The 25566-nt window shown below is 36.3% G+C and overlaps 1 protein-coding gene across 1 annotated transcript in view; it reads left to right on the top strand.

Annotated features, from left to right (window-relative positions):
- LOC126187408 (transmembrane protein 214-B) overlaps positions 1–25566 on the top strand; it is a 139203-nt gene that overhangs the window by 84387 nt on the left and 29250 nt on the right. Inside the window, exons 9-10 of the mRNA XM_049928475.1 lie at positions 10893–11013; positions 22514–22610. Of these exons, the coding sequence (XP_049784432.1) occupies positions 10893–11013; positions 22514–22610 (218 nt within the window). The remainder of the gene's footprint in view (positions 1–10892; positions 11014–22513; positions 22611–25566) is intronic.

The raw sequence follows: 25566 nt of genomic DNA, 5'->3' as shown, positions 1-25566 counted from the left end.
AAGACATTATTCTAAAGGTTAAACTGCGTCCCACCACCAGTACACAGTGCATTAGCTGTCAGCTCCATATTCCACAAATGTGAGTGTGGCATATGTTACATTCCGATGGCTTGTACCAATTCTATTTGCATCCTGTGCAACATCGGCATCCAGGTGACTTAGTAAAAAGACACAATTTTGTGAACGGTTTGCTGTACACAGAGCTGTTGTGCAATATACTGCTGGCAGGTGTGGCCATGCGGTTCTAGGCACTTCAGTCTGGAACCGCGTGACCGCTACGGTCACAGGTTCGAATCCTGCCTCGGGCATGGATGTGTGTGATGTCCTTTGGTTAGTTAGGTTTAAGGAGTTCTAAGTTCTAGGGGATTGATGACCTCAGATGTTAAGTCCCATAGTGCTCAGAGCCATTTGAACCATTTTTTTTGCAATATACTTTATTTACAGATAAGGCTACATTTACACTCAGTGGTATCATGAACGCTCACAATTCTCTTACATGGGTGGTGGAGAACCCACATGACACTAGGGAAACAAGATTAAAAGTTAGGTTGTCTATGAACATCTGGATGTGGTACACTTGATGACCTGGTGTTAGGGCCTGTGTTCCTGCCAGATGGCGTGACAGCCGCAGCATATGCACGTTTCCTGATAGAAGACTTATCTGCACTTTTGGAAAATGTGACATTAGAGAAGTGTCGGTAAACGTATCTGCAGTATGGTGGATCACCGATACACCTGTACCAGGCACATATCCCAGTAGCTGAAAAACACATTCCCTCAAAGGTGGATTGGCCATGGCAGATCCATTAACTGACCAGACAGATCAACCAACCTAACCCCATTAGAATTCATTTTGTGGGGCTGGTTCAAGGGGGATGTGTACGCTACGAAGGTGGCACGTGAAGAACTTGTCGCTCACAGCACCAATGCTGTAGCCCGCATTAAAGGTCACTGAGATAATACTTGACGTGCAACACAGCATACCCTCCAATTCCTCGAGAAGTGCATTGAGACTCTTTGAACACCTCTTGTAGGATGGATAAGTCATATGTCTCACAATTGTTCTGCCCACTATGGCATCTACACACATTTTTGGTAAGTAATATTCACACTTGTCTTCATAATTATTCATGATGAGTGTAGTCTTCAACCCGCTCCAGTTCCTTTACTGTCGAAAATCGGACACATGTCCATTAAACTTTCTCGAATTATTCTCACATGTAGAATCACCTCACAAATTGTGACATTCTTCCCGAATCACCCTGTATGTTTGGTCATCCCACAGCACCATATCGAATAGATTTCGTTACTTTGTCTAACTCTTAGCAGTGAATAGTTGGCAATGACTAGGTGTGTTATTGTTTCCATATTTGTTAGGGGTCAAATGCTCTTCCACTGGAAACAATGTTTTCGACTTTGTTTCTTGTACCTGTCGACAGTGGATCAAACGTTTTTCGTAGTGCATTCTCACTGTCTGCAAAGCTATTTGTCGTATTGTCTGCTAGATTACCCCTAGAGACGAGGAAACTGTAATTATGTAGTGCTGAATTATTAATACTTGGAGTTTCACACAAACAAAATGGAAAGATGTCGACGTCGTTGGTGGTCAATAACATACTACAAGAGAACCAACCGGAATAACTTGCTGCTGGAGCTGAATGTGGATAACAGTTCTGGTTTCCATAACTTCCTTCTGAGATCATCAACCCGTTTTGAATTTCAGGCGTATATGATAGCACAATTTGTGTCAAAAAGGATACAAAATTCGGAAAGCGATTGCTTTGACTTGATGTTACCCATTTTTTGGTAACGGCCGTTTCAGTTCAGATCCTTGTGTATTTGTTCCACATTTCGAAGCAAACCAGACCTTAAATAGTACCTAAAGGCTGTGGAGCACTTTTGGAAGTCCCGAAGGAGTATGCAAAGACAGGGGTGTATACATAGTGGAGGGGGGCACCCGCGCAGCCACCGTCAGTCAGCCCGCACCTGTTTGTTTCTTTCGTCAGTCAACTTGACTGAATTGAGTTATGGAGTAGTTGCACTTTTGTATGTAGCACGTGCATCCATGTCATCGTATTTTATATGTTTCTGTCTGGCACACAGATAGCTAACACATTCCTATGAGAAAAGTCGCGGCCGTTCTAGTGATCTCTCTGTCTGGCAATTGTTCAAGAAAAGTCGTGAATGTTCTAATGTTTTCTTGTACGGAAGTGATGATGCTATGACATATTGGGAAAGAATTGTTTTTATTATTTATGAGATAACGTTTTATTATTTATGAGATAACGTTTTGCTGAAAAAAATGTTTATCATTTAAAATTCAACATTCTTTTGCCCTCACAACAACTGAAACATGACGGTAATAATCTGGTACATAAATTGAATCAGTGCTTAACTGAACTACCATTTTTTGAATCTTCACTCTTTGTGATTAAAAGGAGACTAATGAGAGAGATTCAATATTATATCATAAGATGGCCTTGTCTTGTATATGTGTATAATCAGTTTAAATAAAACTTTACACATGAGTTGATAAATTTTTATTACGGTAAAAATAAATGTAGCTCAAGGTATCTTTAAAGCCCCCTCCTTGAAGTTTTTCTGTATCCGCCATTGTGTAAAGATAAGAGAATGGAAATCATCGTTTAATATGCAAATTATCAAAGTGTTATTCATTTGCTATTATTTCACGCGAATCATCAAAAATTACTTCCACAAAAGTGTCGTCAGCCTCGGGGTTGCATATTAATGTGACAGTACTAAATGTAGCTGCAGTTCTCCGCAGAACTTTTTTTTATTTTCGTGGTTGTACTGCGCTTCTTATATTACACAAACATCCTTGGCCTGGTACAGCAATAAAAACTCGACAGACTAGTGCCTCGTCCATTCACTTTTCTTTGCTTCTTTCTTTATTTTTTTATTTCAGGAAAGCTTAATAAATCAAGCGAAGACTCTATACAGCAAACAACAGAACGCGCGGCTTATAAACATACAGGGCTGTAGGCGGAAACATTTTAGCCCACATCCTACGATATGCCTGTGCAGGTGTGTCTTGCGCCGTCAGATGGGAACACTTTCGGTCGAACGTGTTAACTGAAAGCTGGTAGAGCACATTCCATATATGCTAAAATTTCCAGTCAACACGGTACGATTTGGCTGTGCAGATGTGTTGTGCGCGGACAGATAGTTACGTGTGGACCGACCTTATAATGTGTGAAAGACGCCATATTGGAAGTTCCACCAGTCCAAGCGCAGCTTGTGGAATCATAGCTGTCAATTATCTAGCATATAGTGATCGTTCGTTTTCTGTTTGAATTGGATACGTAAATCTGGCTTACAAGGAACATGGACGTCTTTTAATGGGCGAATAAATAACACACGAAACCAGAAAGTTTTGATTCGTACTTGTCGATACTCTTAATATCGTAGAAGTATCGATAAGAACACTTGCGGTTGATTGGTAGGCGAAGAACGTTTTCGATTCTTAAATCGGTGACTGGATTGGCTAGTGGAGTTGTCGCAGGCTGTGTTGCATCGAGCCCGCGATAGATCACGAATACTATTATTGCATTTTATATATTTACTTTAGTAAGTTGTCACTAGCCTCAATTAAAAATTGGTAATTGTGTGCTGTACAGGTTAACTTGTGGATGTGTTCTTCATCCCAAATGCTATATTGTAGTCGAGTGACCCATCGTCAACTAATTTATTGATTGAAAGTGATGCTAGTAAAACATTTATTAGTAATCAAGTGACTGTAGTGTATTCAGCCGTGAATAATTAATTTTTCATTTATATTTTTCGACCAATTTGTACGAAATAGAATTATATTGACAAAAAAGTGAAAATTGTCGGTTTTAAATAAGTACGTAGCAATATTTTGCAGCCAATTAACATTCCGAAAATGTAGGAATAGTGAATAAAAAATAAAATACCATGGACAGGAGACGAGAGAACATTCCACGGACTATCAGTAGAATAGACAAGAATAATTTGTAGTAATGCACAGCTAAGAAATTCTCATAACTAGATAGACGTAACTGCACCTTAAAAAAGAAAAAAAAGTATATGAAGGGTTGAGTCTCAGATTTGTCTGTAATACAAAATCATATCGACCAGAAATTACACGTTTCTCCCTGACGAAAGGAAAATAAAAGCAGAAGCTGATTTTCATCAAACCACTGCATTCAGTTTGTATCTACATCAAGAGACAAAATAACCATCATATTAAGTGCACTCTGGTCACCACGAATATATACCTTTCCAATATTAACAATATCTGAATATTAGCATAGTTTCTCTAGCAGCAATTCATAGTAGACTGATCCCTAATGTCAAGTGCTGGAATTACCAGTTGACTTCTCTGGTTGTTCCTGTCAATTCTTAATAGTAGAGACAGACATAGATTATCAGTTATTCACATTCAGAATTGTCAGTGATACAATTTGAGATATCCCACAATTCTTTGTGCAGTATTTTAGCTAATAGCTATCAGAACTTGCTGTATTAAAGTTATTTTGTATGTGAATGCGTTCTTCACACCCCATTTGTTTTGAGACTGGGCCACATTTGTGTCCACCTTATTCTCAACTGTTTTTCATGTCTGCTTTGTGAAGCTAGTGAATGAATAGCACTGTACTTGGCCATAACTGTGTGGGTGGATTGGGTCAATCCAAATTAAGTAGTCCAATAAAAATTAAGTTTGTTGCTTGACCATTTTTAAATATTTTAATTTTTTATACGTGATTATCCTATAATTGAGGAGTTCAAATCAGATTTTAAAAAAGTTTTACATTTCACCTTTACTGAATGGCGGGGATTTTCGTTTGTAAGTGCACGACAATGTTTCAGTTTAGAGATGGCAAAAAATATGACTCTCTCTGCACTAGATTAAGTTACAAAATTGTAATTGACATGATTGTTTTTAGGAAAGTGCCCTCTACAACATTGTCTATTACACAAAATACCCTAACTTAAAAAATGACCTCAAGTTTGGTATCCAAATTTTCAAAAATCTACTTTTTAGGCCCAAAAATAACAAACATCTAGATATTTATGAGAGTATTTTTTCCTATAGTTAGATATCATACACTACTAGCCTCATATAGAGTAAGAACACTTTCAAATGTTTCCTTAATTTTTTATGAATTTTTGAAATTTGAAAATTTTCATTTTTTGTAAAGTTTGGGGTTAGTTATCTCAGGTGGGACTGAATATAAAAATATGATTTTTGCACAGTTTGTACACCTATATGATAGCAACATACTGTACAAAATTCAACATTTATATCTGACTGTAAACAAAGATATGAATTTTTGAAAAATGAGGAGATAATTCACATTACTCTACAACTGATCTTACAGCTGTTGTCTATTCAAGTGTGATACTGGCGGGATATAATCAATTATTATTGAAGTAAGGTACTGAACTATATACAAAAAGTGGAAACATCACTGAAATTAACACTTTGACATACTTCAAATAAATATTTTCAGTTTACATCTTTAGAGATGCGACTGTTCCTAAATCTGGCGATGAATGTTAAGAACACTTATTTCTTCAGAGAGCTTCTGTGATATAGAATAAGACCTCCCAGTTGCTGTGGTAAGTTCAACAACTGGAAGTTTCCTTAAAACACTTTTCATTGTTATCCAAACTTTGTCACTAGTAGATTTCTTGAATGATTGTTCTTGAGCCAGCAGGGTGTTAAAAATGAACATAAACATCATCGTTTTCCAGACTTATTCTTTCAACCTGTGCAAGCCATCACTGTCCATTATAAACACATGCCACTATGTCATTAAATGTTACACAGATGTAATTTTATTGACACAATGATTCTCATAAATTTCGGTTTCTGATGTTACATAGAATCGAACTAAGTTTTCTGCAATGCCAAGGAATTTGTGGAAATGCCTTGTTCATTTTATTGCTATACGATTTTCAAATCGGGCTTGAAGTGTTGTTTTCAGATGCAGAACCACTTCTTCTTTCTTGATCAGAAAATAGGTAATGCCTTTAATATTATCCTTGCAAAAGACATAAATGTCCTGTACTGTGAGAATTTGGTCTATGGTGGGTCTTACTTCATGTTTTGTTGTACCTCCTACTCCATCACATGCATTTTTACCATGCAAGATGCAAAAAAGTGCTATTAGCTGCCAACCCAAAGTCTACTTTGTGGTTGCTCAGATTCGAAAAATTATTTTTGTTCTTATACTGACTACCACTTCCACCTGAAAAGTATATCAGCTTTTCAACCTTGGGAAAATTTTCTTCTGTGTAATTTATTACATACTTTTGAAACACATTTATAGCCAAAAGTGTTGTGCTCAAAGTAGTCACTTTCAGTGCAAATTGAAGAACTGCAGACTTCATCTTTCTCATTTTTAAAGTAGAGAATAAATGACTGCACTGTTGCCTGGTCATTGATCCAGTGGTACCCTTGAATTGCATCCTGAATCACAAATGTAAAATCTCCTGCAAAATCAGCTAGCACTATGCATTAAGTTTCATGAAGTTGTGCTTTTTTGTCCTTCAAAGACTTTAGAAACATAGTGTTTTTGTAAGTTATCAATTAAAGGTTCCAAGTACTCTTCCTGAGATTTAACCTCTGTTACCATTTCTGCCCTGTCAGTTGTGACCCACTGTTTGAAGGTAATACTGCCTGGCATTTCCTCCTCATATTTGTGAAACAATTCAATAATGGTTTCCTTACCAGGGCATTTATTATACAAACTCATCATGCAGTCATAACTGTTAGTGTCACAGACCATTAAATCTAGTAACTCTTTGTAGTTAAGATCACTGAGTTTTGCACCCACAATCATCAGTTTGACGTTGTGATGATATAAACAAATACATACAGAGTGTGACCCTGAGGATCCAGCCAAAATACACCACTTAGTGTGGAGGTCACAAAATTTTGACCTTCCAATTTTGCATTCAGGATGAGAATTTTTGAAAGCTACGTAAAGTTCATTTAAATTTGACAGCACTAGTTGTTTCTGCTTTGTTACTTTAACTCAATTTATAACAACTCTTTTGCTATCTTTGCAGCCTGGGCACATTCTACTGTTTTCATCATCTTCAAAAAACTGCTGTATCTTTTTAATTTTTTCTTCACTTATACCTACTCCTTTCTTCTTTCCTAAAACTGGAAGAATGCCTTGCTCTTTCACTAATTTTCTGGTTAGTTTAACCAAACAATGAGAAACATTGAATTCATGAACAATTTTTTTCTCTTGACCATGAGTCAGGGAGCAAACTTAAAATTTTAACTTTTTCCTCTTTAACTGTCACGAATTTCTCTATTAAGCTCAAATATTCAGTGACATATGATGCTGTTGGTAGGTTTTCTTCAACTTTAGAAATAGTGTTGGTATCTGTATTATTAAAGCATGATTCCAAGTCTTTTCTAATTTTGTCTGAAATTTGTTGGACCTTATTTTCAATAGTTGCTTTTATTTTTCTGCTACTTCATATTATTATTATTATTATTATTATTATTATTATTTTCGAAGCAGGAGATACGCCTAACTTAGAACAAGCAAAATCCAGTATGCTAACAACTTCCTCATTAGGAATATAAATGTCATTAACAAGGTTACATGATTCTGGTTCTGGATTCACAGCAGATATTTTTGAGTAACAATTTGGGCCCAGGGAATTTCCAGGAATCACATTACATTTCACTTGGGAAGCTGTTTCACTCTCACATAACAAGGACAAATGTTCAAGTTTCATTTCCCTCAAGCTTTTTGTAATAGGCTCTTTATGAATTTTTAGTGTATCACAGCACTTTCTTCAAAAAATGTGGCTGTACTTCAGAGTATATTTCTTCTCATGATACTCAAACACTGATGTTACGGAAGAACTTGCTCGAAATTTAAACAAAGTTTGTCTAACTTCATCAAATTCATTGACTTTTTCAAGTTTTTTGAAACTGAACTGTAAACTGTTTTGTGACACTGCACTTGCTATATGTCCAACAGAGCACTGTTCATCCATGTTATTGCATTCCAGTTAATCTCTCAAAATTAATTACAAATTACACACAGAGCAAAGCACATAACACATTCTGCACTCTTGATGAAGTATGTACATTCACTTTAACAGAGGTTTAGAACAGACTGACTACAACAATGCCACACCCAGCAGTAATGTACTTGTTTATTGACAACAAACCTAAATGTAAATGAGCATTTTTATTACCATAGAACAAAAGTGAAGGCTCCTGCTGTTTAATATTGCATTATTAAAAATAAATAAACTAAATGAATATTGGATGATAGTGTTAACTATATATATAATCAATTAAATTATATTACAATAAACCATTTCAATAGGCAACAGTCATAAGATCAGTTGTAGAGTAAAGTGAATTATTTCCTTATTTTCAAAAATTCATATCTTTGTTTACTCAGATATCAATGTTGAAATTTATACACTACATTGCTATCATATAGGTGTACAAACTGTGCAAAAATCATATTTTTATATTCAGTCCCACTTGAGATAACTAACCCCAAACATAACAAAAAATGAAAATTTTCAAATTTCAAAAATTCATAAAAAATAGGGAAACATTTGTAAGTGTTCTTGCTTTATATGAGGCTAGTAGTGTACGATATCTAACTATAGGAAAAAAAATAGATTTTCATAAGTCACACCTTGTTTGTTATTTTTGGGCATAAAAGTGGATTTTTGAACATTTAGGTACCCAACTTTGGAGGTTATTTTGACTGGTTATTTTTTATTTAAGGGTATTTTGTGTAACAGAGAATGTTGTAGAGGATGCTTTTCTAAAAACAATCATGCCAATTGCAATGTTGTAACTTAACCCAGTGCAGAGATACTACAATTTTCACTGATGTCTCCAGACTGAAAAATTGTCGCACGCCTACAAATAAAAATGGCTGCCATCCAGTAAAGGTGCAAGATAAATTATTTTAAAAAACTGTTTTGAACTTCTCAAATATAGAGCAATCACATATAAATAAAGTAAGATATTTAAAAATGGTCAAGCAATCATCACTGGATCATTTCATGTGGATTGGTCCAATTATCAGAACAGTGTGTGTGTTATTTGTAATCTAGAAATGTCTTAATCTGTACCATTTTCTAAGAAAACTAGTGTTTAATGTAAGCACTACTCACTAGCGATTGTGTACCTATGACAAGTTCTGACACAAACAATCGGCTGAGGAAGTGGCTTGCCAGTCATTGGCTATTCAGACTGTGTAGCTCATCAAAGGTGTGTTGAAACCAGTACAATGCACCGTTAATTATTTTGATGACAAAGTTTCTGTAGGAATATTGTTTCTTTTTTCTTTTTTTTTCTTTTTTTTTTTTTTTAAATTGCTATCAAAAGTTTTCCATTGTTTTACATATTAGTATTCTATCTAGTAAGATTTCTTGAGGTCCATTACTCCCACATTGAAAAAATTTTTACTCATTGTATTATTTTGATGCCTGCAGACATTAAAAAACTATTTGTATTCTATTGGTGGTAAAAAAGATGGTATGTAGTCTACATACATTCTCTGTAAACCACTGTACAGTGCCTGCCAGAGGGTGCCTTGCTCCACTGTTAGTATTTCTGTTCCTGTTCCACTCACAGATAGAACGAGGGGAAAAGACTGTCTAAAAGCCTCTGTATGAGCTTGAATTTCTCGCAGCTTACCTTTGTGGTCCTTGCACGAAATGTAAATTGGTGACAGTAAAACCATTCTGCAGTCAGCCTCAAATGCTGATTCTCTAAATTTCTGCAATAGCGCCTTGCAAAAAGAGCATCATCTTTCCTCCTGGGATATCCATTGCAGTGCGAGAAGCAACACCTTAATACTTGCATGCTGAACGAACATACTGGTACAAATTCAGAAATACATCTTTGAATTGCTTTGATGTCTTCCTTTAATCTGACCTGGTGGGAATCCCAAACACTCAACTCAAACAGTAGTCAAAAATGGTTCGCACTAGTAAACTTATGTGGATGTGCTACACTTTCCTAAAATTCTCCCAGTAATACGAAGTCGAGTAGTCACCTTCCTTATTGCCAACCTGACGTTCACATTCAATTTCATATTTCCAAGATTATACCTAGATAATTAATTGCTGTGGCTATGCAAGGTGCACCCTGCAGTATTCAAGTGTTAACAGGATTATTTTTCCTACTCATCTGCATTAACTTACATTTTTCTACATTTAGAACTTGCTGCCATTCATCACACCAATTAGAAATTTTGTCTAAGTCGTCTTGTATACTCCTACAGTCACTCAACATATGCTTGGTTTGTGACAGTATAAATTGGAGCCCTTTACTCAACATTAATAAAGCACATAGCATTTGCACCTTATAAAAAAATGAAAATAGTAAGTGTAACCACACACAGTATAATTGTGTGATTGGCAGGCATATAAACATGACTGAAACAATTTGTAGGTCTTTGGACAGTGCCTTTCCTTACAGAAAACATTTTTTGTTAATGTTCTGAATATTTGATGTTAATCATTCATTAACTACACATGTTTAGTTAGTTTAGTCAATAGCTATTTGTAAAGAAGCATCTCCCTCTAATGAAACAGATAACAAGTGGCAGTTGCTTTCATATGTTTACTGTGGACAAGGTAGACAAGTCACAGCTCCACCAATAAAATGAGTGAAATGAGCATTAAAGTACAAAAGTTGAATAAAACTCCAAATAATGATTCATTTAATATGGACAACTTTGTCATTATAACTAAATTAATTCACAGTAGGGTTTGGTTGTTCCTAAACTAAATTATATACTCGGTAGAGAACTACAGTTAGTGGCCTGTCCTCTTGTTAATTTGACATATTCAAAAAGAGCACACCTGTAATATGTAATAAGAGTACTTTGTTGTTTCAGGAACTTCAACAAAAAATGACAGTAAAAAGATCATTTCCATATGGCCTCGGGTGTTTGGTTCTTATTGCAGCCATTGGAGCTCTAACAGCCTATGATGTGAAGCGACATGGCACATTTAAGTGTAAGTTGCTGTTTCTCTTAATATGAAGCCACTTCAGTTGTTATCCATTGCACAGTTTATTGTAAGAGCTATGTAGTGCCCCTTCCATCTTGTTTGTGTGACAGACAAATTCCATCTTTCTCCTTTATGCATCATGTAATCTGCCAGATTATAAACCAAACATTGCTGTACTGAGTTACTTTCAGGAATCTATGGCACTGATGTGAATCGGGTTGAGCTTATACAAAACACACGGTATTTTCTTAATTATATTTTCCAGTTCCAGATTCTGCTCGCATCTTTTGCTCCAGATATCCAGATAATGTTCACATTTACTTTATGTACAACTTTTACAAACATTCACATTTTCCGTCAGAAAATAATGACAGATTTGCAGGAATATAAACACATTATAATGTCCAAGGTGAGGGAGTCTCTTAGTGATGAATGATCATGGCAACTGAGCCTTTAAAATGCCAAAATAACATTGCTTCCAATAGCTACTTTTGGATACTGGGAGTCCTGTAAGAAATAAAGGTGTTGCTTTCATTAGGTTGTTCATATCCCTTATGAATGTTTCTGTTGGCATAATTTCCCTGAAAAATTTTGTGTTCTTAGTTACTAAGGGTTAATCTTAAGTATAGTTGTTGAAATGGTGTCGGACCCAAGTGAGTGTAAGTTAACTTGTGGCAAAGTTTCAATCCAGCAAATTCTGGGGAATTGTCCTGTTGATCAATTTGTCAATGAAAATTATAATTTTTAATCTCCTTAATAACCAATACCATGTTTTACAGACTGTAAGATGCTATGGACTATAAGATTTGCCTTAATTTTTAAGCAGTTTTTGTTTTAAAAATAATGTTTTTACCATTTTTATTATTAGATTGCAAAGACGGGCTAAAAAATTCTTAATTTATAAAATCCCTGAAAATCATTATCTGAGGCTTCTTCTTCTTCTTCTTTTTTGTCATCGCTGTTGTCCTCTTCGTGTGTAAGATGGTCTTCACTGCCATTGAGAGGGTTACTTATGCCACACTTCTTGAAAGATTTAACAGTAATGTCTTCTCTCACTCTAGACCATGACTACTTTGTCCACTGACACACTTGTTTGACTGTAGGTACTAACAAATATATTGTACTGTTACCGATAATACAAATCAGTTTCAAACACCTGTTCAGTTTTTCTTTCTACGTAGCCAAATGGTCACGCTCCTTAAAATATTAGTAATTAGGAAGTCCTCTAACACCACTTTATCACTGCAGCCTTCAACTCTTCATTGTTCACACACAACACTGTAAGCAAACTCACAAAACACACATATACAACACCAGCATAAACTGTCCTATAAAGGAGAATCGTGTCAAGTTGTCTATCAAGCAACAATGCTGCTCGTAGTTTGTGGGCATGCCACCTGTTGTATCCTACTTATGTTAACGTGGGGGAAGGCAATATATTTCCTCTTTTCTACTTGCTCAAGTGAATTTTTCACTTTGTTACAGACATTTGTTTTTAAAGGATAAAAATATGGAAACTCTTAACCAGCCATTATTTTTCTCCACTCCACTTAAGCATGTAAGTTGTACCTTTAGGACTAGACATTGTACCTGTTGCCTTTGTCCATATTGCCAGTACTTACCATATACTGTTCATTTGGCTGCATCTTACTGATGGTTGCATTGTCTACATGTTGGTTGAACCTGCTTATACTTGATGTTGTCTTTAACTTGTGACATAATGATGATGTGACATCATGCATGGGAAAATAATATTTATTTTGCTTTTATATTGTTATTAGGGTGTCAGATATGGTGACAGGCAGATCTGTAAATAGCCTGATGTATAGGTTTGGTAAGAAGATGAAAGTTTGTTTGTGAAGTCAGTTAATTTGATGTCATATGTATAGTACATGTCATCACAAGGATGTCGTCTGTGTGATGAAAGATCACATATTAGGAATGTGGAACACATCAGAAATACTGAGCTGATTCCATTGCAATGATTTCATCTTTTCAGGTCCTTATTCTTAGATACTAAGGATGTGTGTGTTGTAAGCAGTGATCCCTAATGCCTGAACAAATGCATGTGTTGGTATATGTTTTTTGGGAGCCTAAATTATTTGTGGCAAGCCTCAGTTCCATTATTAGTGGAAGTGAAATATAGATTGATCATTATGACTCAAATCAAACACACAAGTGGTGTGGCAGCCACTCAGTTCACAATAGTTGGACATCATAATGGTTCATTGTTCAACAAAAGTTGCAATAAATTTTTTCTTGAACTGCATACAGGTTGCACAGTGGTAATACACAGGAACGGTATTCAGGAACAGCAGTTCAGATACAAATTTGGCCATCTAGATTTAGGTTTTGCATAATCATCCTGCCAGGGACAGTTAGGAGATTCCGAACACAACTCATGAATATGCACAGAACTAATGTGTGTGCAAAAACAGAGACCTTGCTCCCCACCCCCTACCCCAAAACACACTCACAAACCAACTTACTATCCATATTTGGCTGCAGGAAGAAACTGAATGTATGCCACACCATACAGCCAGCAACTGCAGTAAAGAGTGAAAGATTCACTCTGGAAACTATCCCCCCAATGGCTAAGCCATTTCACCATAATATAGTTTCTTCTATGAGTGCTAGTACAGTGAGAAACGCAGGGGTCTTTCTGTGAACTTTTTAAGATATGGGACAGGTACTGGCAAAAGAAAGTGTTGTGTGTCATGTTTATAATTCAGTCAGTAAAAGCATTGCCTGTGTAAGGCAAGGTTCCTTGTTCATTTCCTGGTCTGGTACACAGTTTTAATCAGGCAGTAATTTTCATTTGGGCTTTTTGGTGCTCTGCTGCCACAGGTGTAATGTGAATAAAGCCAAATTCATCTGCTTCTTAAGGAAAAATTTGAATACTATCAAACTAAATGGTCAAGCAATAAGACTTTGATGCATCTGGACCTGGTACAAAGGACAAAGATTCAGAGAATTCTGATCTGGAAATATTGTCCTCAGTGCTCAGCTACTTAAACATACTTAAGAAATACGGATGACACTACAAGCACAAAGTGAGTCTAATCTTTCTGAAAGTGTAAGTAATGAGATTTTTTAAAAAAAAATATATGTACGCTAACTCTTAGCAAAAATTTGAATCATTGTGTAGGGGCATATAAATGAACAGTAATCTGGATGGATGAAATTAAATACCTGATGAGTTCACATAATAACTGGGAGCATAACTGGAAAATCAGACCCAAGAACAGAGACATTGGAATGCAGGATTAATGATAGTATTGGGCTATGCAAGCTTCTGAGGTATTAAATGAAAAGAAGTGAAAATGAAATTAAAGTTAACTACTTTAAGGAAGAGACAGTAGGAAATGGGGGACAGTGAGAGAAAAATAATTTTAAAAAGCAACATAGTGATTGTGAACTCTCTTCAACTTAAATGGATCTCCATTTCTTTTTACTTGCATAATATCATCATTTCTGTGGATGTAATATCAAATCATATTTCGTTGAAATTGGGAGTATCACTGCTTAAAGTTAACTTCGTCTTGTTGACTTCTCAAAACAGATATGTTAGATCACAGCTTTTAATAACTGTTTTGCACAGAGTAGAATTGGAAACTAGAATGCCTTGGTTCTTAAAAAATGGTTACCGTTTTACTCGAATCTAAGCCGCACTTTTTTTCCGGTTTTTGTAATCCAAAAAAACCGCCTGCGGCTTAGAATCGAGTGCAAAGCAAGCGGGAGTTCTGAAAAATGTTGGTGGGTGCCGCCACAACTAACTTCTGCCGTCGAATATATGTAGCGCTACACAGGCATGCTTTGTAGGCACAAAGATAAATACTGGCACCAAAACCTCTGTGTCAGTAAATAAATAAAATAAAAAAAAAAAAGGTGGGAGACGAGCCTTTTTCCTCCGCCCAGACTTTTGACCACTGCATTTTGGTACATTATCCAACGAAGTAAATGCAAATTCTGTATTGTTGATCTTTGAATGTAGCAGCATTTCAATGTACTAAGAAAATCCGACTGGCAAGACTGTTTGGGATGTTTGTCAATATGGCCAACTCTACGTTCTGAATTTTTTTCCTGCCTGTGAGAAGGAACTTTTATGAATAGTGAATCACATGCAGTATTCTCTTCGCCATGAGATTAATACGAATATAAACATCTTGCCATGTATTGTTTCGTGTTTGCTACTATCTCATTTAAATCCTGTCTGCCTAATAAACTACGAAACTAGAGTGAGACAACCGCAAACGCGGAAGAATATGCGTATCGTGTCATGTTTATATTCATATTATTCTTATGCCTAATAGTGATACAATCAGAAATGAAGCACAGCAACTGACTAGATTTTTAAATTTAAGATGACTCTAATTTCTGTGCAGAATGTAATGAACTAAAGAGGCGCCTGCAGATTTTGAAACGGAGAAAAATTTTCGCTAAAATTTCGTTCAGAACATCATCTATCATACGCAGTCTATTATTTGGTTCTTGTTGATCATTATCAAAGAAAGCAGTAGTGTAAGTAACAACAAATGTTTCGCTAATGAGATGATTCCTCTCTATTTTTTATTTGTAAGCGGCGGTAGCGCGCACAAAAGCAAGCCATGCCGCGAGCGGCGACAGGCCGTAAACACGCACTATCAGAATGCGACAAACAATGCATGACACAGTACAGTAGTGCATTTTCAGCTTAGAGTGACGTAAACACCTATAACAAAGAAAACGACACTTATCAGATCAAATAAAAATAAGCAATCAATTGAAACCATACGAAGCACGTGAAAAAGGAAGGATATCCGTATAAATACGGACGGAGCGCCTGACGCGTAGCAATGGCTACCTGGTAAAGCTTAACTGCTAAGCTTACGACTCGAACCAAACTACTGCAGCTGTATCGTCATTCATTCGAGCTAAATTGTGTCTCATATTACAATTAGACGAACTTCGTTTCGATTTGGAGGTGCGACCTAAAACTTTTCTCTCCCCCTTGAATTTAAAATCTCAAATTTCAGGTGCGGCTTAGATTCCGGAAATTTTTTTTCCTTGATTTCGAGTCTCATTTTTCAGGTGCGGCTTAGATTCGAGTAAATACGGTAAATAGTTAACTGCTACTTTTTGTTTTGTGCAAGTTGATTGCCATGTACTTTTGATTTGGTCTAATAGTCCGTTAATCACCATTTAAAGGTTGTGTGTGCCCAGAAAAATCAATTAGATAATACTTCCAGTCTGATTTTTTTCTATTTTAAATCATTATGAAAGCTTGAACAACATGAAGATCAGGCCAGAAATGCATTTGGTAGAGAAACACCATGTAATATACAAATTTATAATTCGTACTGTGATTTCAAAAGACATTGGTTTTTTCCTTACGAATTTCATGGAGGACACACGAGAACTGGTGTTAATGATGAAAAAACATTGCTGCCATTTGAACAGTGCTTGAAGAAGATTGGCAGCCATCTTACGAATTTATTCGAGCAACATGAGCATTGGCACAAGTCAAGTACAAAACATTTACATCAGTAGGTAGATGTAAGAAAATGTTATCAGTAGGTTCCACCCAAAACTGACTCCTAGTCATAAACAGTGACACATTGATGGGTGTGGAAAAAATTTTGAGAGGGCACTTCAAATTTGGTTTGGAATATTGTTACTGGTGGCGAATCTTGAATTTGCTGGTAACATCCTTAAAAGAAAAGTCAACTGGCTCATGGGTGTTTGAAACAGAGCCTAAGAGGAAATATCCTGATTAATTAATTCGTGTACCTTTTGGCTCACACATTTAGAGTTTAATGAAGGACATGATGAAAATAAAATACAGAAGTCAATATCACTTTGGAAAGTCCCATTGTATTTCTCCATTATATCATTACCGATTACAGTGTGTGTGTGTGTGTGTGTGTGTGTGTGTGTGCGTGCGTGTGTGTGTGTGTGTGTGTGAGAGAGAGAGAGAGAGAGAGAGAGAGAGAGAGAGAGAGAAAGGAGGGGGCCTCTGATAACATTGAAGTATACCCTGTTACTGATGTCAGTGAAGTGCATCTGAGACCACTAATGGTCTGTGATTAAAGCTGGAAGGCCCAGGTGTGCCCGCAGTGCTGCTTCAGAACAAAAGGATGTGTGACTGTGACTGTGATGGTTTGAATGACACATTGGACAAATACATTGGCGACAGATCCGAGTGATATTGGCAGTGAATTGCGGTACTTGCTGCCAGTTGTCAGGTTCCTCCCCCTGTGGAAACAAGAGGTGTAGTTGAGCCTCCTGGCAGTACCTGCATTCTGATCCTTCTGTATTGCAATAAATAACCTGTGAAGTAACTTACGTTTCCCATTGAGATATTGGCAGTCTTTGACAGTGCTACACAGTCACATCTCATGAGCTATTCGTTCAATTTAAAGTTGTTCGGGACTTTTTGTGTTTTCTTAATTGTCTTTCTCACTTCATTTTTGCACAAAGGGAGAGTCTTGTTATGAATACAGACAGATGTTGTTTTGTCAGCCATTGAATTTTCTCTGTTCAAGAGTTACCATCTTGTCAGGGCCTGACTCAAAAATTGTGTTAATTGTATGTAATTATATTAATTCATTCTCAGAAATTGCGCTGTTATTTTTACTCCAAAATATGTGTTAATTGTTTGTAATTATATTAATCATTCTGAAACATTTGTCTGTTGTATCCCTCATTTAACTGCTAGTCGTTACAACTGTTTTTGCCAGTGGAAGTTCTAAGAATCATAAGTTAGGTAGGTCTAAGAATCATAAGTTAAGTAGATTACTGTGACTATAAGATCCAGTAATATATCAGCTGACTAATTCTTTCTTCGTAGTTGTATGGTGGTTACCTGCTGGTACATTACACATAATTACAGTTTGAGAAGGAACTGAATGTGTAACAGTACTTTATAAAATTTGAGCAAACTATAACATTATAATGTTAGTTGTTCTATTACAGACTGAAATAAAGTAGTTATGTTTTCTTTTTCTAGTGTTTCTCTAAGGATATTCAGCTGTACACTTTGTAAGGGCAATAATTTTTTACTGTTTTAAAGTGTCATTAACTGCTAAACAATACGAGGTGGCGTAGAAAAGCATTTGACGAAGAAGCTCCTTCTAAGCCAACAGCTTATAATTGGTACAGTGAATTCAGAAGAGCTGTATTTTAGCTCACAGGGTAACCATATGGCAATTGGAATTTTGTAATCTTTTTATATTTATGGTGTGTGAAGTCCAAAACTGAAAATCAGTTGGCAAAGCAAAGTGCAACTCTCAAATAGTCACGAGAAAATTAAATTTGAAGTTCTCTGAGTAGCATTAATGTCATAAAGTAGGGTCAGTTTTCCACCAATAGTGTGGCTCTGTGGTATGTTTGCCTACCATGCTGAGGATCTGGATTTGATTTCTGGGCAATGCAAAATTTTAAATAGGTTTACTTGTTCTGTGCCCATTTACATGAAGCACAAAATATGTGAAGATAGGAAAAAATCAGTAGCACTCAAGACCAATAATGTCTTGATCACTGTTTTGAGTCTTGCTTTGGTCTTTTTTCTGTTCAGTTTGAGTAGCTGTGTCATTTAAGTATAAACTTCATCAAATATATGCTAATTAACATATACAGGGATAGGCAAAATAATGTGAACAGGTATACTTATTTGGGAATGGTTTATTAATAAGGGGTTGGACCACAATTCACCCACAACACGGCTGCAATTCTTCCTGGAATACTCACATATAATGATTGTATGGTCTCCAGTGGAATGTTATGCCACTCCTCGATCAGAACCTCTTCTAACTCCTGTAGTGATGAGGGAGGCATAAATCTACTCTGGAGTCTGCGCTCCAATACTGCTCACAAGGGTATGATGATGTTCAAGTCCAGGGATTGTGCTGGCCAGGGAAGACGATGCAGTTCAGTTGCATGCACCTCGTGCTACGATTGTACTGTCCTGGCTTTGTGAATGGTGCATTAAAAGTCCTGAAATATGGCATCATTGTTGGGAACAACATTTGAATCATGTGGTGTACCTAATTACCGAAAACTTTCGCGTAATTGTTGGCTTTAACACAGCCTTTGAGAGTAATGATGGGACCAGCAAAATACATGGTACAGCTGCCCACATCATCACACTTCCACCTCCATGCTTAACCATTGTAATTAAGCAATCAGGGTTGCAGGCTTCTTTTGGCGTTCTTCAGATGTAAACGCAACGTAAACCCAGCCCAGTGTTGGAAATAATGAAAACATTGACTCATTGGAGTAAATGACGTGCTTCCACTAATCAGCAGTCCAGAATTTATGCCCCTGACACCATGTTTTACACTTCTTTGCGCTGGTTGTCATCACTAATGGTTTGAGGATAGCAGCTTGTCCATGAATATTTGCTGTATGTAGTTCTCGGCGGACTGTGTCGGTAGATACGGGGCCTTGAATATGGCTGTTGAGCTCTGCAGTCACTTTAGCCACCGTAGTTTTGTGTTGTTTTGACACATTTTGTGTTAGCATATGACAATCTCTGTCAGTTAGTTTTGATTTGCATCCACTATTACATTTACACAATGATGTATTTCCATTTTTGTTAGGCTGTCATGACTGTCGAAACAGTTGGATCTTGAAACATTCAGTAAGTTGGCTGCCTTGGTTACTGATGCTCCGGCTAACTGGCCCCCCGCAATCTGCCCTCTTGGAAACTTTGTTAGGTCTTTCATTGCACATCAACCTCAGCCCCTGAATTCAAATACGAAGTGTGCACTACTCGTAAACAACCTGCACTGATACCTAGTCCGTACTGAAGACGCACAGTCCAGCGCATGCCTTACCTGTATTGTTGACCTTCAAAGACATCCAGCCCATTACTACCACTGTTCACATTGTTTTGCCTATCCCCTGTATCTTATTGTCATTTTTATGAAAAATGCACATCTTGCTATTTCTAATTGCATATTGCTCACAATTTTTATGCTTCATAGAGACAATTGTAAAAAATGCACCTTCGTTTAAAAATTTGTATCGGCCAGGAATCAAAAGCAAGTACCCTACTTAGCAGGCAATCATTTTGCCCCAGAGCCATGATGCCTGTCGAAAAATTGGTCTTTCTTTGGAGTATTAGAAGCTCGGAAAACTTCAGAGTTGATTTTAAGAGTTACATGGAGCTGCTTTGGAGGTTGACATTTTACCCCTGAACTTCATTTACCATAAATACGAAGTGTGCTGGAAAAAATATAACGCCTCCAAATTCTGTATGTGAAAACTGTTAATGCATTTTAAATAAAACAAAATTTTTGTTAATATTCTATTTGTTTGTTCTTCATGTCTACATATTTATTTCTCAACAAATTAACCCTGGTGACACACACATTTATCGCAGTTAGAGACCAATTTGTTGATACAATCATTGTACAATGTTTAACTTTGTTTATGAAGTGACAACCGCATCTCTGCTTGCACTGCTTCACCACTATGAAAGTGAGGTCCTTAAAGGGATTTTTTAAGCTTCGGAAACAGATGAAAATCTGATGGGTTCATGTCGGGATCATAAAGAGAATGATCAGTTGAGTGAACGCAAGGTGTAGAATTGGTGCACTTGTTACAGCACTTGCGTGTGTCCTGGCATTGTCATGCTGAAGGAGAGGGTGCTCCATGTGTGGATACTCTCTTCAGATTTGTGCTTTCAGTTTCCTGAACTGTCTCATGCATTGACATTCTTCTGTTACACACTGACTTGTTACACGCTAAATTCAGAACCCTGTTGAGGTAGAGGTTTGCAGTTAGTGCCAGCAAAGCGGGAAAGTAGACATTGTAATATGCATGACATTTAAAACCTCAACTGACATTGAGAACAGAATAAAAAAATTTGGAGGCATTACATTTCAGTTCGCCCTCTTACAAAAAATTACAAAACTCCGATTGCTGTGCTGTCTCCTCGTTAGTGATGACTTTCATTTTTGATGTCCAAGAGCTACTGTTATTGGCAAAGATATTGTCATTGTCTGAGGACTGGTTGAAGATGATTGACAGCCATTTCATTAATTCATTTGCATGACTTTGGGAATTGGTATGAGCAAAATTCAAAACATTTTATGCAAACTCTTAGACGCGAGGAAACTTTGTTCTTGATTGATTCCTCATAAACTGCCTCCTGATCAAAAACAACACCACATTGATTTGTGCAGAAAGAACTTTGCATAAATCCCAGGGCAGTATTTCAAATTTGGTTTGGAATATCATTGCAGGTAATGAATTTTGAATTTACTGTTGCGATGCTTAAAGGAAAAGTCAGTTGGCCAAGTGGGTCTTTCAGACAGTACCTTAGCCTACAGAAGTCCAACAAATTTGCAGTGCCGGTAAGAAAATGGTTGCTAGGATTTTTTTCTAAAATGGCCCATTTTGCTACTATAGTATTAGAAGATAGTCATACCATGTCAATTGGTACTCTAATGTCAATTTACCACAAATTTTTGAAAAAGTTTGTGAAAAATGCGAAAAAGGAAAACTAATCTTATATCACAAAAATACATTCTTGCACAAAGCAAAATTAATGAATGGGTAACTGAATGTCCTAAAAGTCAGTATCATAGACACCCTTCCACACATCCCTGACCGAGCACCTTGTGACTTATTTTGTTTCCAAAAAATTAAAAAAAATGTGTTGAGACATTTATTTGTCATTAGATGAAGCAGTGGAACCTTAAAAAGCTTGGTTTCTGAAGTGCCTCAGAAAGAGTGCCATCATTGCCTTAATGACTGGTTTCATTGAATGCAAAAAGTGTATTGATGTTAAAGGGGAACATTTTGAAAAACAGTGAATTTTTTTAAAGTTTTTAAAAACTAATTGTTGTTTGATTTTCTAAAAAACGTTCAGTTCTACTATTGTATATAGCATTTTACCTTACATGGCGTTTTACCCTGCCCCACATTTAGGTTTTCTGTGTTCTCTACACAACTAAATTACAAAAACAAATTTCAGTCATTGTGCCTTCTAAATTTAGAAATTAAGAATTCTGTAAATTACCTATGTAAGTGAGTTGAAATATCTGTTAGGCTTTTGAATTTAAAATCATTCTTGTGGCTTCTGAACTGTATTAATACTAGGTAATTTGTCCCTAAGAATACACTGATATTTTTTGGTCAGTGTCTTGGTACTGTATAGGTTTTTTCTGGCCTACTCAGTCAAGTTTTAAAACATTTTAGCTAAACAATAAAAGATACATTGTGTTTGGCTCTATAACAAGGAACGCTGTAGTACCAGTGTTACATATCTTTTTAGAAGTGTGTTGGCTTAAGTCATTTCAGTAATGTCAGTGTGTTATAGTAGTTTGCTTAATATTAATACATTTTAGTGTCATTAAAAAGTTAGATAATTACATAAAACTTTTGTTTTGTCTTCTTGCAAACAATCTGCTATGTCACATAAAAGATATATTGCAGATATGTTAATTTATGTGGTTTAATATGAATAATTATGCCCTTTCACTACATACAATTTTAAATCTGTTAATTGTTTTTCTAGCCTCAAGCACAGGACTTTTTCTACGTGACATAGGCGCTCTGAAATATGGAGAACAGGCTTGGAATAACGCAGTAGTATTCTCAGGCAAATCGTATCAGTAAGTACATTTCGTTTAAGAGACTATGAAATCAAAAGCACTGAATAAAGAAATGTATAGGATCCACAATTAAATAAGTGGCATGTATGTAACAAACTGCGTTGCAGTAAATCAATATGGGAATTTCAATACCAAAATTCTGTATCAGTTAGTGGAGATAAAAAAAGTAATTTCATCATGTTAATTGATTTTCCTGTCCCAACTTGTTAGAGCAGATTCATAATTGTAAAAGGAAAGTATAAAATCGTGGACATTCTGCAGCATACTATCAAAAATCCACAGTTTTGTGCTTATCATTTATATCAACCTGTCAGTATTAAATGTTGACAATTGTTAAAGGGTGTCCAAGAAAAAGTATCACATTCTTACAGGAGGTTGAATCTGAAAGAAAAGTTGCTATGTGATTTGAAATATGTCTGGAAACCAATTCCTGCCGAAATACTGTGGAAGAATTTTGCCTTTTGCAAGACACAGTTTTCTAGTTTTATTAATACCCAAACCTGTTGTCACTTAATGTACTGTGTTCAGTGGAATTTTTGTTTTCTCTTTCTGAAAAATTGTTACATGTTAAGGTCTTGTGTGTGTTATATGCATTTTTGGTGTGATACTAGCTGCCAAATATTTTACATTAAGTTACATACATTACCCAGTTAAGATATATGTCACAGAGTTGGGTATTACATGCTGTTCACTTACGCCATGCTTATAAAATTTAGAAGCGATATGGATTTATGTAAGGTTCACATACCTCGTATGACAATCCTAGTTGTATATGCTGGTAGCTTATGTCTGCCATACATTTTACATTGTGTCATTTGCATACAACAAAATGTTTCTTTATTTTTTTGTTGCATGCAGTTTCAAAATGTTGTTGACATTTGACATCTTTAACACTGTGTGTGTGTGTGTGTGTGTGTGTGTGTGAGAGAGAGAGAGAGAGAGAGAGAGAGAGAGAGAGAGAGAGAGAGAGAGAGAGATGGTGGGGATAGTTATTTTGCCCTTCGGTCGGCATTACAAGGTTTATTGTGCCCCGTTTCAGTCCTCCCACCAAGGGGAAAAAATCCCTAGCAGTATTGGGAGTTGAACCTGGGTCCTCAGCATGGCAGTCAATTGTGCTGATCATTCAGCTACAGAGCTGGACAAGTCACTGTTCACTAAGTGCTCTCGTTATGAAACTCTGGATGAATATAGTCTGGATAATTTGCACTCTATTTTAAGCAATGAGGGCATAATTTTGTGGATGCATTCAGTGGTACATGGTGGATACCGTCTGCAAAATGTGTTGCGAATAGAGTTAGTAGTGAAGAAGTAATAAATTAATATGTGATGCCTGATGATGTTTTACTGCAGGAAAAGCAAAAATATAGCAAACAATATTTATTTAAAGTTCCACACAGGTTTGAAATTATCTTTACAGTTTGTTAGAAGTCACTAAATGCTCTCATTCTTGAATACTGCATGAATATAGTCGGGGTAATATACGCAGAATGAGCTACACTGCCTCAAGATATTCACAGTTTCTAAATAAAATTTACTTTAACTGTGTTAAACCTTTAACATAAGATTATACCTCTTAATAAGTAGATTATGACAGCATTTAAAATTATTAAATGTGGTCAATAATTAAATGAAATTTTGGAAATCAGTTTTTGTCGCCTCTGGAAGTAGTCAGACAGGCAACTTTTAACTGGGACTGTGAACCACAGTTCAGGTTAGTCAATTAGTAATATAGGTTACACAGTGGTGTGGGGTGATTTTACATTTAATACTTCACTTCATTAAGCTATTGATTTTGGATATGATGATTCACATGTATTGATAATTTTTTTTGAGCTGTTGTTAGTTTTAAGTATTTTTAAAACAGTTTCTGTGTTGATTGGGTGGTGGTTTTGTACTGTTAGAAGAACAGCAAGTGTTGATTGCGTGCTATATTTTTTAATGCTCTAAAATGTTCTGTATTCCTTAATATTGGGCCTACATATACAGATTGCTTCCAATTAAAAATTATTTTGTATATACCAGGGTAGCTACAATTTATCAGTTTTGGTTGTTTGTCTTCCCAGTCTGCTCTGTATCGTTACTAGTTTGGTATGTAACACACTAAATGATCACAATATTATGAAAAGGTTAGATTGCTACTCACCATATAGCAGAGATATTGAGTCGCAGACACGCACAACAGAGTAAGCTTTTGGCCAAAAGGCCTTCTTCTGAATTAGACAAAAGCTGACTACTTTGACAGTCTTTTTGTTGTGCCTATCTGCGTTTCCACTATATGGTGAGTACCAGTCTAACATTTTCATAATATATTGATTATTCCATCCTGGATTTTACGATAAATAATGCAGTATATAGCAGTTTGCAATCTGAAACAAAGTGTAAACAGAAAATATTTTGTTGTACACCACTTTCAAGCTGTTGAATAGTGTATGTAAACAACATAGAACACCTCAGTTCAGTGATATGTCCCTAACTGTATACTATAGGTAAACTATTGGTCATCTAATTATTACTCCATTGCAAATGTAAATAACTTTGAACCAATTTGTTATTGGAAAAAATCTTTGCGTTGATCCACAATGGCTATTCCATTACCAATCTCGTTGACTGGTAACCCCCATCACCAGTGGGCCACACCTGATAGCCAGGCAAGATTAGCAACCGGTAGGTTTCTTTACCGCAAGTTCCCAAGTCTGAATGTAAGTGTCAAGCAGGTTCCCCAGCCTTATTTGTCTCTCTTTCTGGTTCCCAAGCTATAATGCAGAATTCTTCCATTGTCGAATGCTTTAAATTTGTTGCTGATGTCCAAAGCTATTGCTTCTGGCGAACTGTATTGCTGACCCACTGTTGGTGCACCTGGAACTGGAATGGCAGCAATTATCTGTTGTTCTGGAATCCAGCATGTCTCTTCTAGCAGGCCAATGAAATCATTGAGGAGCTCTTTGAGGATGCACTA

The sequence above is a fragment of the Schistocerca cancellata genome, chromosome 5 (genome assembly GCF_023864275.1).
Source record: "Schistocerca cancellata isolate TAMUIC-IGC-003103 chromosome 5, iqSchCanc2.1, whole genome shotgun sequence".
Lineage (NCBI taxonomy): Eukaryota > Metazoa > Arthropoda > Insecta > Orthoptera > Acrididae > Schistocerca > Schistocerca cancellata.
Note: the sequence above shows the minus strand (reverse complement) of the source record. Positions and strands in the feature narration are given on the sequence as shown.